Here is a 12,648-nt window from a genome sequence, read left to right as displayed (position 1 = left end):
TGTGACGCTGAGGATCAAACCCAGGGCCTCGCACGTGCTAGGCGAGTGTTCTAACACTGAGCCACAACCCCAGCCCTTCACTCTGTCTTACTCAAACACCTTCCGTGGCCCCCTAGTACCTACAAGACAAATCCCAACTTCAGTCCACCCTGCGTTTAAGGCTGCTGCTCTCAAGGTCTCCGTGGTTGAAGGTGTGAGTTTTGAGTTGGTGGCCTTGGGCTCCAGCCCCTTCCTACACTACTGAGCACTAGGTGCCAGTCAGTCACCCTGCCAGCCTCTGGGTAAACACATGGCTTTCTAACAGGAACTTCAGCAGACTCTTGAACAAGCCAGCCTCACAATGGTCCCCTGAGTTTAGGGATTCCCACACGGTTGGAGTCTGCTGCTCCGCCCCGTCTCTTATCAGTACTGTCAGAACCCATCTGTCCCAGCGTCCCCCACCCAGCTCATCTGGCGGAGCTGCCCAGCACCCCTGTTGGTGCAGGCTGATTTATAATTTACCCCACCACTAGGTCTTTGGGGTCCCCGGAGGGAGTTTCAATCTCAGAGGAACTTGCAGGTCCCCTCCCAACAGGGGAGCGGTCCCCAGGTTCTGGGCAGGGTCTGAGCAAGGGCTGGATCCCAGCGCCCCCGCATGCTCCCTGCCTGGCCTGGCCCTTCTGCCCCCAGTGCTGTGTGGGGTACTGTACAGAGCGCCTCATTCCTTGGGTCTCAGTTTTCCCGGGGGGACAGTTTCCTCCCCTGTCCCCCTGCGGTGATTGGGATACAGCAGAGGTGACAGGAATGGGAAACCCTTGGCACACTGTCCAGTGCTGGGCAGGGCGTGCAGGGGCAGCCCTGGGCACCAGCCTTGCCCAGGCTTCCCAACAGGGCTCCACTGGGTCCAGTCCCCCTCCCTCCTCTCCCTCCCTCCGTCTCTCCCTCCCTGCCATCGCCAAGCGCTGGCTCCCGGCATGCTGCGCGCTGACAGCCTTATAAATAGTCGCCTTTGCCGCGGCCAGCAGGACCGGCAGGGCACGCACGCCGACGCCCACTGCACCCTCCCGCCGCCGCAGGTCAGTGCAGGACCTTCCGTGGGATGGGGGAGGGGCGCCTCCGCGGGCCGGGACCCGCCTGGGGAGGGTGTGTGGCGGGCCACCCTGGGGCTCTGTGTATCCATGGTCACAATCTCTGTGCCCTGCTTATCCTTGTTCCCCAGGCGCTGGGTCTTGTGTCACACTGTGTGTGCCTTTGTGTGTGTATGGAGGGGGGCAGCCTGTCCCAGCCCCCCAGACCCCTTTGTCCTGGCGTTCCTTGTCCCTGCCCTTGGCATGCTCCAGCTGGGGCCTAGGGGTGCTGTGGCTGGCCCCCCTGTCCCGGAGGACCTGCAGGGGCCTGTGTGCTAGGAAGAGCTCTGCGTGTCACTTCAAGTGCTGGGAGGACCAGGAAGCCCCTGGATGCTTGGCTCCTGCCCCAGCCTCTTGCTCAGTGGGGGCCTGGAGGGATCCCCGCATCCACGGGGGTCTCGCTGCAGCCCTTTTCATCCTTGCACCCCCCCCCAGGACTCTGCAGCAGCCAGACAGGCCAGAGAGGGGACACTGGCTGTCCAAGGTCACTCAGCTGGTGATGGGGTTGGGACTTGAACCCTAGCTTCCTACCGATTACTGGGAAGTGACTCTTGAGTCAGAAGCTGGGAGACTCAGGCCTTCCCCAGTCTCACCTGTGATTGGGTTTAAGTCACTGTCCCTCTGGGCCTTGGCCTCTCAGGCCACCTAGCAGACCAGTCTTCCTAGGGGTGCTGGGACCCTGAGCTGGGGGCCTTATAAGGCCTGGGTGCTTAGCCCGTAACCCAACTCCACCCTGGACCCCTGGCCTCCAAGAGGCCTCCTACCACCCAAGTTATTTTGGACCAAGGAAGAGGCAGATGCCCGAAGGACAGAGGGGCTTAGGTTACCAGGAAGGGGTGGGGTGGTGCGGGCTGTCTCAGGTCTTCCCTATGGCTGTCCCCACCCTGGGGACACTCCCCCTTCCCTGGGCAGCTCCTTAAGCACACTCAGCAGGACAAGCCACTATAACTCATGTCCTGGAGCAGTGTGACTGTCAGCAAACTTGCTGAAGGTCCCATTGCTGGGTCTAGGTGCCAGGCCCCAAACAGCAGAAAATGCAGTCCTGGCCAGGCAAGGTGGCACACGCCTGCGAACCCAGGGACTAGGGAGGCAGAGGCAGGAGGATCGTAAGTTCAAGGCCAGCCTCTCCAACTGCCTCAAAATAAAAAGTAAAAAGGTCTAGGGCTGTAGCTCAGTGATAGTGCACCCCTGGGACCAATCCCCAGTACAAAAAGGAAAAGAAAAAAAGGAAGGAGAAGGAGAGAAAAAGAAAAAAAGTACTTGTTGCTCTGCAGAAAGTCCAGAGTGGGCGCCTACTGTGTGGGGGTGCAAGTGCAGTCCAGGAAGCCTTCCTGGAAGAGGTGACAACTGGCTGAGGTCTAGACCATTGCATCGCAGGGGGAAGGCCTCCTAGCACTGGGCAGGACATGCACGAGGGCCTAGAGGGGGACATGGCCATGGTGGGGGATGAGGGAGCAGCGGGCAGCTCCAGTGTTTGGCAGAGCTGCAGAGGGTGAAAGGGCCAGATCTCTGGGTCCCTGCCAGCTGTGTTGAGGGGCCCAGGCTTTACTGAAGGTTGTCAGCAGGAGTGTGCACGCTGTCAGAGGCCTCTGGCCATCCCGCCCAGAGCTGGGTGGGGGCTCTGGGGCTGACTGCTCAGGCAGGGGTCAAGAGTGAGGGCCAGTGGGGGCCAGAGGTCAGTGGGGGAGGGGGGAGGGGAAGAGCAGTTGCTAAGAAGGCCACTGGGGACCCTGGGGCGGTGGGTGGCTGGCAGAGAGGGGCTGGCAGGTTCTGAGAGGGGAGGTGGGGAGGCCGGAGGGAGGGCAGGCAGGACAGTGAGGCAGAGCCCCCCGGGGGAGGGCAGCGCTTGGGGTTCTGCATAGGGGCCGGAGCGGGGGACCACCTCTCTGTGAAAACTGGAAAGGGCTGTGTCCCCCAGCTCCTGCAGCCTCCCCACCTGTAGCACCTGTGTCCTGGAGTGGGCCCTCCGTGCAGACCGTCCCTTCCAGAGCTGCCCTGAGCTCCAGCCTGCCCTCCGCCTCTGGGGCCTGGGGAGGGGGCCTGGCGATGTCGCCAAGGTGCTGGGCAGACGCTGGCCCTGCCTTCGTTCATGGGCAGCTCCGCAGCCTCTCCACCCCTCGGCACAGCCGCCACCCTTGTCCTCCAGAGCACCCGGGAGACGGGAGGGGCCTTCTGCCCTCCTGGGAGAGGTGAGGCAGCGGACGCCAGGGAGGAGAGTGACTTTCTCCACGTCACCGCCTCCTGGGCCTCCCCTGCCCCTGCCCCTCTGCTTTCCAGTGGGGCGTGTTGGGGCCTGGCAGCCGCAGGGTGTGGCTGGGGGAGCTGAGTCAGGTGGGAGGACGCCCCTCACCCCCACCGGTGCCTTGTCTTGCAGAGCGCTGACCCGGCTCCTGGGACGACGGCAGGATGGAAGGTAGGCGGCTCCCCAGCTCTGCCCCTGCCCAGGCCTCAGTGTGCCCATCTGTTCAGGGGGTGTGCTCACGGAGACATTCTCCGGGGCAGTGGGAGGGAGGCAGCTCTGGGGCTGCCAGAGGCGGCCTGTCTGGGACCCTCCAGCGTCCTCCGCTGGCCCCTCCCGGAACGTGACAGCTCCAAGATTAATTTTAGAAGCCACAGCCCTCCTGGAGGCTCCGGGGCCCAGAGCTCCCCTCCTACGCTGGTATTTATAGAGCTGAGTCCCTGCCTCTTTCTGGAGAGGCTGGTGCCGGGGAGGGGGCCCGCCCTGTGGAGAGGTGTGCCCCATGCCAGGCCTCGCCAGGGCCAGGCAGTTCCTGTCCCTCTCTGGGACTCCGCTTCCCTGTCCCCGGAGGAGTGGGCCGTGAGGAGGTTCTGGGCCCTCCTGGCTCCTGCGCGTTGGGACCTCGAGGGAGACGCGGACGGGCAGACGGCCCAGGTGGCTGCCCTGGCTCTGGCAGCACCACCCGTGCAGTCCCTGGCACTGGGCCTTGGCCTGGGCGGCCCTTAAGGGAGCTGGGCCAGCTGGGCGGTCAGTCCCCTCCTCCCCTGGCTCCGAACGCCAGCCGCCACTGGGCTGCGGCCTCCTCCAGGCGGGTGCCCTTCACCAAGTCCTCCTTCTGTCAGCTCCCCCAGGGCCCAGCTCGCGGTGGGGAAGGCCCTGGAGACCGCCAGGGACAGAGGGCCAGGGCGGGCGGGCACTTCTTTCCTGAGGTCACACCCACCACAGAGCGGGACCTGCGGATCCTCTGTGTCCCCGAGGAGCCAGGGAGTCCAGGAGAGAGCCCCACTGCCCGCCAGGCCTCCGTTCCCAGGCTCAGCGGGCGGCCACTGTGCCCAGGCCTTGGAACTCGAGCTCCCCTCCCCGGCTGGGCAGCAGCTCCTCGGCCACCGCAGCCCTCCTCCCTGGCAACCGTCTCCATGGCGACATGTGTTGTGGTTGCCAACCGCACTTCAGTGCTGCCAGGGCAGGCGGGCCATGGGTGGGGCCAGGCCTAGGAGGGAAGGGATAGAGGACACCGCGGAAGGGGATCATGGGCTGCTGCACATCTGGGGACCCCGGGAGCAAGGAAAACAAGAAGGCCACAGGTGACAGCCCCTGTAGTGCAGCCCCCCACGGTGAGGCACCCTGGGAGGTGGCCAGGCTGAGAGGCCTCTGCAGGCCCCCTGCCTGGTCCCTCTGCCCTGACCCCTCCCGGGCCCGGCTTTCACGCCCACCACCCCGGCTCCTTCTAAAGTCTCTTCTTTGGGGTTGCAAAGGTGCTTTTGGCTACTGCCAGGGACTGAGCTCTGCTCCTCCGTCTCTCCACAGAGAAGCTGAAGAAAACCAAGATCATCTTCGTGGTGGGTGAGTTGCAGGCAGGCGGGTGACAGGGCAACCAGGTGACAGGGCAGCCAGGGAGGGTCAGTGCGGGCTCTGGAGGGTCCTGGGCCTGCGAATGTACTCTGGGCCTCTCCCTTGCTGGGGGACTCCAGGAGCCCCTGTCCCTCCCAGGGCCCCATTTCTCAGGGTTTCTGAATAGATGAGTGCTTGCAGGGGGGCCTGGCTCAGGGAAGGGCACCCAGTGTGAGAAGATTGTGCAGAAATATGGCTACACCCACCTCTCCACGGGGGATCTCCTGCGGGCTGAAGTCAGCTCGGGCTCCGCCAGGGGCAAGATGCTCTCGGAAATCATGGAGAAGGGGCAGCTGGTGCCACTGGTGAGTGGGCTCTTGGGGTCGGGCTGGGGAGGATGGTGGCCTTGCATGCATGGCAGCCAGAGAAGCTGTGACACAGACAAGGTTGACCTCGACCCTGCCTGGCCCTGAGTCCCCATTGCCCTCTGCAGACAGTTCCTCCTGGAAGCTCTAAGACCCTGCAGGACCTGCCCTGCCTGCCCTCTCCGTCCCCAGGCCACCTTGGCATTTCTGTCCCCTCAAGGAGCCACGCTCCTTCCTGCCTGGAACGTTCTTTCTCTCTCAACTTTCTGACCTGTGGCTCTCCAGATCTGGGCCAGGACCCCTGGTCCCAGGCTGCCTGAGCTGCCCCTTCTCTGCCCACAGCCTTACATAGGGAGCCACAAGCCAACTGTGTCGTCCTCAGTGCCCAGACCAAGGGCTTCTGAGGGCAGGGAAGGTCTGATTTGTCGGGGGCCCAGGGCAGGACCTGGCTGGGAGGGGCTTGGGGGAGCCAGGACAGGCCAAGTCCTCCCAGTCGGGAAGGCTTGCCGGGCCCTGCTGGAGGGAGGGAGGGCCGGGGAGAGGATGGGGAGGCAGGCTCAGCTCACTTCCTCCCATGTTGTGCCCTCAGGAGACCGTGTTGGACATGCTCCGAGACGCCATGCTGGCCAAAGTCGATTCTTCCAAAGGCTTTCTGATCGACGGCTACCCCAGGGAGGTACAGCAGGGAGAAGAGTTTGAGCGGCGGGTAAGGCTCACGGTTGGCCTGGGGAGCCGTGCTGCATGGGAGGGAGGGGGCTGCTGGGGTGCGGTGACGGGTGAGGCCAGGAAGGCTTTCTGGAAATCTCGAAGGAGAGGTGTAGAAGAAGGGGAGGTGCCCGGCTGGGACTTCACGGACCTGAGCTCAGGTCCCAGCTCAGCTGCTGGAGACCTTGGGCCAGTCACTTCACCTCTCTGAACCTCAGTTTCCCCCTCTGCAAAGTGGGGGGACAAGTTACAGCCGCCTTGAGGGGAAGCATGAGGATGAGTATGGTGGCTGTGTGGGGCTTGGCACCCCATAAACACAGTCCGAGGGGCAGGAACCTCACTGCAGAGCTAGACAGGCAAGGCCCTGCGGGAGGACAGGACCCTGGGGCCGGGCGAGCATGGCTGACGCAGGAGAGGACCATCGCCCTCAGCTACAGCCTCACATGCCAGGAAGGGGCATCGGTCCCGTTTCAGGGGCCACAGGGAACCCTACTGGAAAGGGAGGCCTTGAGCGTGACAGCTCTGAGCTTCCCAGCAGAGGCCCTGTCCATGGGGGACACTCACACAAGCACCCACGTGAACACAGGCACACAGGAGCAGCACACCATCATGCACACGTGTACACAGACGCACACACGTACCCGAGGCCACAGGTGTGCACATGTAGCCTCACACATAAGACAAGGCCCATGGTGCACACAGGTGTTGGCGGAGTGCACATGTAAGCAGAGGGACACACTCATGAGCACACGTGGGTCCATATGTGTGCACTCTATTTAGACTTGTTCAGGGCCACACGGAAGCACATGGGGCTGCAAGTACCTAGGAGGGGAGATAGCAAGAGTAAGGAGAACTGGGGGTCCCAGTGGGTGGGACAGGACCAGACCCCCAGCCCACTCCCCATCTCTGTGGGCCTCATCTAGGGCAGGAGACTATATTTCTTGATTTCTAAGTGTCTGTAAGACCTCAAAAAAAGTCTGCCCTGGCTGGGCACAACGGCACATGCCTGAATCAGAGAAACTAACAAGGCTGAGGGAGGAGGATCACAGGTTGGAGGCTAGCCTCAGCAATTTAGCAAGACCCTGGCAATTAGCAAGACTCTGTCTCAAAATAAAAAGGTCAGGGGATGAGCTGGCTGTGTGGTGCATGCCTGTAATCCCAGCAGTTCAGGAGACTGAGGCAGGAGGATCAGCAACTTAGTGAGGCCCTAAGCAACTTAGTGAGACCGTCTCAAAAAAAAAAAAAAAAAAAAGTCTGGGGATGTGGCCCAGTGATTAAGTGCCCCTGGGTTCAATCCCGGGACCAAAAAGGAAGAAAGAAAGAAAATGCCTGTACCCCTGGCCTCGGTTTCCCTCTCTGTGAAATTGGGGTTGGTTGGGCTTCCTTTGGGGTGGGATGGTCAGATGCCAGGCAACCCTGAGGGACATCCTGTCTTGGCCACATACATCATCTGTGTGAGGTCACCTGTGACTCTCAGGGCCACATGTGGAGAATGGGGTTAATGACACCAGGCATGGTGGTTCACACTTTTAATCCCAGGGAGGCTGGGGCAGGAGGATTGCAAGTTCCAAGCTAGCCCCAGCAATTTAGTGATATCCAGTCTCAAATTATAAAAGCGCTGGGGATGCAGCTCAGAGGCAAAGTGCCCTGGATTCAACCCCAGTATCAAAGGAAAAGGAAAGGAGAGAAAATGGGTTAATCAAAGTCCTCTCCCTGCTGTGGACACTCCTGAGAGTGACAGGTCCTGTGGTGGCCTCCAGGAATCTGGGCAGCTGCTATTCTCAGCTCTGGACACCAGGGGGCGCCAGGCTCCGCGGAGGGAGGAAGGGTAGGCCCTGAGGCTTGCTGACTGGGGGGCCCCAGAGCCCAGAGCTTTCCTGGGGTTGGGCAGTGGCCCAGCACCCACTCCCCTAGCTGAACACCCCTGTCCTGGAGGCCTCCCAGCGGGACACCCTGCCCAGGGGCCTCACTGCCCTCAGGGATGCGCTGCCTCTGTCCAGGTCATATAAAGACTGCCGTGTGGCCCTGTGGGCTCGGGAAGCCAGAGACAGAGCCTGGGCCCCAGGAGCTCAGCAGTGATGGATGGCGGGCGGGCGGGCGGGCGTGGCCGGGGCTGGGCTCAGCTTTGGGCCCTTCGTGGTCTTCTGTAAGGTAGAAGCTGTGGGTTGTCCCAGGCCGGGGTGCAGGGGGCAAAGGCAGCTGAGCGGATGCTGCCAACCCTCAACCCCAGGAGACAGAGGGGTGTGACCGCCAGGAAAGTGAGGCTCAGGGAGGGCAAGTGGCCCCCCCAGGGCACACAGCTGGGCGGAGGGGAGCCTGGGGGACGTCCAGTCAGTCTGATACTGAAGGTCAGACTTGCCAAGACAGTGTCACTTGTGATGGGGACAGAGAGACTAGAAGGGGGGACGTCCTGACCCAGCCCAGAGGTTTCGTAACCACAGGGCTCTGCCCCTCTTGGATACCCCAGCAGACCACTGTAGGTCTGCTGGGTGGTCTGCTGGGAGACCCTCTCCTTCCTCCCTCAGGGCATCCCAGGCTGCTCCGCCAGGCCTGGGGACGTGGTGGTGACTGGCAGGCAGGATCACTACTCTGAGGAATCATGGTCAGGGAGGGAGGGACCGCCATTTCTTCTCTTTTTTTTCTTTTTTTTTTTTGGGGGGGGGGCGGTACCAGGGATTGAACTCAGGGCACTCGACCCTGAGCCACACCCCACACACCTCAGGGTCTCACTGAGTTGCTTTGGGTCTTGCTAAATTGCTGAGGCTGGCTTTGGACTCGCTGTCCTCCGGCCTCAGCCTCCTGAGCTGCTGCGTGCACCACTGCGCCCAGCGAGGGGCTGCCACTTCTGACTTCAGGGTGGAGGCCACCTGGGCAGGGGACCTGTGGAGGGCCAGAGCTGCAAGGCCTTACTCCCTCCTGCCCCGCCAGGTCATCCCCTTGGTGACAACTTATCCTGGTGCCAGTGGTGTGCTCAGAGGCCGGGGACCCCGCTGCCCTCCCCCTCCTTCTCCCTTGCTCCCCTATGGAGCCCTTATCCAGCCAGAGGGTGGGATCAGACGCCTCCCTGCTCCCGGGGACTCCAGCCTCATGGGGAGAGGGGCACTGGATAAATGACCAGAGGACAAAATAAGAGGGCCATGTCCCGGGGACTGGGGCACAGGGTGCACTAGAGGGGTGATTAGTGAGGACTGTGCAGACAGGGCAGGGCGGGCAGGGCGGGCAGGGCGTGGCCCAACAGGCCCTCTGGGTTTGGTCAGAAGAGGACTTTGGGCTTTGTCCTGAGGGCGCTGGGGAGCCATGGAAGAGGTTTGAGTAAGGGAGTGGCGGGGAGGCTTGGTTTTAGGAAGGTCCCCCAGGCTGCTTTGGGGACGGAAGGTTTGGTGTGTGAGGCCTCAAAGGTGGGGCAGTGGGGAGGGGGAGCTGGCCCCAGGTGGCAGGAGCAGGGTCCCTGTGACGTGGTGGCCCGCTTGCAGATTGGACAGCCCACACTGCTGCTGTATGTGGACGCAGGCCCTGAGACCATGACCCAGAGGCTCCTGAAGCGCGGGGAGACCAGCGGGCGCGTGGACGACAACGAGGAGACCATCAAGAAGCGGCTGGAGACCTACTACAAGGCCACTGAGCCTGTCATCGCCCTCTATGAGAAGCGAGGCATCGTCCGCAAGGTGGGGCAGGAATGGCCTGCGCCGTTGTCCCCGCCTCTCCACCCAGCCTGCTGGCCTCGTGGCCACGTGGCCGGCCTCTGCTGTCTCCCTCAAGGCCGTCTCCCCGCAGGTCAATGCTGAGGGCTCCGTGGACAGTGTCTTCTCCCAGATCTGCTCCCACCTGGACGCCCTGAAGTAGCCCCACGGCCTCCCCAGCCCAGAGCCTCCCGCGACTGGAGGCCGCGGTTCAGCCTGGGCCTTGCCCTGCTCGGCTGCCAGACGTGGGGACCCTGGATCCCGTCCGTGGACAGCTGAGCACTAAAGGAACTTCCTGGGCATCTGGGTTTTATTCCTCTTTCTTTGCTTCCAGTTGGAGTCGCTTCGTCGCCTGCCTGGCCTCGAGCCTCCGGCCCCTGGTCCTCCCTCTCCTGCTGAGCCTCTGGCTCCCCTTTTGCCCCCCCCCCCCCCCCCCCGTCCTCCTCCTCTAGCCCTGGGCGGGAGGCCCAGGGCCCTGCCCCAGGCGGGGTGTGCCCAGCCCAGGCTGCACCAGGCAGTGGAGAGGCTGGGGACCTTGCTCTCGGGGTCTGGGTTCTGGCCTGGCCTCCTCTGTGTGTCCTCGCCCTGCCCCTGCCTCTCTCTGAGTGTTTTCTGTGCAGGCCTGGGCCGGGGCCGGGCTGCAGCAAGCCGAGGGGCTGCGGACGGTGGGACCGTGCCCAGGCCTCCTGGGTCCTGAAGCTCCGAGGGCCAGGGAGGGAGCCGGGGTCAGGTCCCTGCCCAGCACCAGCCGCTCTGCTTGAGCCATTTCTGAATGTAAAGGAGGTTGTGCCTCGAGGGGTGACAGTGACCAGCCTCTGCAGCCGGAGCCAGAACAGCCTGGCTGGAAGGGCGCAGGCCCAAGCCAGGCTGGGGACAGCCGGGTCCCCTGAGAACCAGCTTTCTTCCCCGTCCGCTCCTCCTTTGGCCTCATCAGCGAGAAAGGCTCAATCTGGTGCTTACCTGTCTGCGACACCTGTCCCCGCCCCCCGGGCTGCTCGGAAGCCCAGGGAACGGATGGCCACCCTGGCCTGGAGGACACCCCTCGGGCTGATTGTGCTCAGTTGTGTCCCTGTGTGTATGCAACTGGCCCCGCTTCTCCCTGACATCGGTTATTTAAACTTTCCTTTAAAATAAACATATTTAAGTTACAAAGACTCAGTGTTGACGGGTCGCGGCGGTGCTCCTGACGGGGCAGGCTTCGGGGGAACGGCCAGCCTAGGACACAGGTCACTCGCCACCTCCGGCTGCTCGCAGTCTGTCCCACCGAGGGCACACGCTCCTCTTGGGAACCAGTGTCGTGTGAGGTCAGTGCAGGGGGGGGACAGCCCGAGAGCCCCTGGGGGGGTCCCACCACCACCTTATGTCTTCGCCCCGACTTTAGCACAAGCGAGGCCTAGTTTATGAAGAGCTGACCCGACCCAAGTGACCCAGCCAGGCACCCCACGATCTCTCCACTCACTTAGACCACCACAGGGTCCTCGGTACCTGAGGGGGGTGGGCACCGAGGTCCACCGCGCTCCGGTCCCCTCCATAGACCGGGGTGGTGCTCACACAGAGCCAACGCACATCCTCTGGTGGACTTCATTCTGTTTGTTCTCTTTTTGGTGCCAGAGATTGAACCCAGGGGCGCTTAACCACTGAGCCACATCCCCAGCCCTTTTTTTTTTTTCTTTTTTAAATAAATTTTTTAGTTGTAGATACATTCAGTACCTTTATTTTTTTTTGTTTTGTTTTTTTTTCAATACCTTTATTTTAATGTGGTGCCTCACACATGCAAGGCAAGCGCTCTGCCACCCAGCCACACCCCAGCCCCCCCCTTTTGTTTTTTATTTAGAGACGGGGTCTCCCTAAGTTGCTGAGGCCCTTGATAAGTTGCTGAGGCTGGCCTTGAACTTTTGATCCTCCTGCCTCAGCCTCCCGTGTTGCCTCTAGATGACTCTGTAACACCCAAGACAGCGCAAGGGCCTCATAAACGGCTGAACGGCGTTGTGTCCGGATGAAGGACGGAGGAAAAGGAGTCTGTCCATGTTTAGCAAGGATCTGATTTTTTTTTTTCCCAAATGCTTTCCATTCCCAGTTGGTTGAGTCCATGGACAAAGAACCTGTGCTGGCGGGGCTGAATCACCCTCTAATTATCTGTCATCTGTCTATCAATCCTCTCCTAGATATGAATCCAGATCTTCTCTTTGCTGAAAACTTCAGTCTACAGTTAAAACCGAAGTCACCCCCCCCCCAACCCCGGCCTCACCCCCACTGGGCCCCGTGAGAGCCCGGGGCGTGCGTACCCCTCAGCTGGCAAACATTCTGGAGCCCCTACCACGCTGGTCACAGAGGCTCATAAGCCCCCAGGCTGCTGCCATGCGGCTCCCAGAGCAGAGGAAACCCACGGGCACAGGATCCCCTGCTGCAACTCAACCAGACCAGAGGTCAGAGGGACCCAGCAGCAGGGGATCCCTTGAGCTGCAGCTCTGGGGCCTTGAAGGCAGCGGCAGTTCAGTACGGGACAGAGAGCACAGAAAGACAGTGGGACAGTCCTGTAGACCTAGCAGTGGAGAAGTCCTGTTGGTGGGCGAGGGTTGAGGCTCAGGGGGCCTGGAATGGCAGCCAGTGGGCCGTGCGACAGCAGGAGACAAACCAGGCGTGTTGTAGGGTGCAGACCTGCAAGGACTTGAATGCTGACTCGAGTGTCTGTCTTTTCTCCTAAGGGCAATGGGAGTCTCAGAAAGAGGAGGTTTTAGCTGAACAAGAGGTGCACACCTGGAATCCCAGCTACTTGGGAGGCTGAGGCAGGAGGATCACAAGTTGGAGGCCAGCCTCAGAAAGTTAGGAGACACGGTCTCAAAAATAGATACATTAATTAATTAAATTAAAAGGAACTGGGGGACATAGCTCTGTGGCAGAACACCCCTAAATAATCAGAAAATAAAGAGGGCTGGGGTGCAGCTCAGTGGTAGGGCATGCACCCAGCTTACACAGGGCTCTGGTTTGATTCCAGCACCACA

General features: G+C 61.5%; 1 protein-coding gene across 1 annotated transcript; it reads left to right on the top strand.

Moving 5' to 3' along the window:
• Nucleotides 1-987: 987 nt before the first annotated feature.
• Nucleotides 988-10,800, top strand: Ak1 (adenylate kinase 1). The gene is made up of 7 exons (XM_026386368.2): nucleotides 988-1,055; nucleotides 3,481-3,519; nucleotides 4,873-4,908; nucleotides 5,098-5,261; nucleotides 5,851-5,967; nucleotides 9,440-9,631; nucleotides 9,741-10,800. The coding sequence occupies exons 2-7, from the start codon at nucleotides 3,513-3,515 to the stop codon at nucleotides 9,807-9,809; spliced, it is 585 nt and encodes a 194-aa protein (XP_026242153.1). The 5' UTR covers nucleotides 988-1,055; nucleotides 3,481-3,512; the 3' UTR covers nucleotides 9,810-10,800.
• Nucleotides 10,801-12,648: the final 1,848 nt, after the last annotated feature.

The sequence above is a fragment of the Urocitellus parryii genome, chromosome 4, assembly GCF_045843805.1.
Source record: "Urocitellus parryii isolate mUroPar1 chromosome 4, mUroPar1.hap1, whole genome shotgun sequence".
Classification (NCBI taxonomy): domain Eukaryota; kingdom Metazoa; phylum Chordata; class Mammalia; order Rodentia; family Sciuridae; genus Urocitellus; species Urocitellus parryii.
Note: the sequence above shows the minus strand (reverse complement) of the source record. Positions and strands in the feature narration are given on the sequence as shown.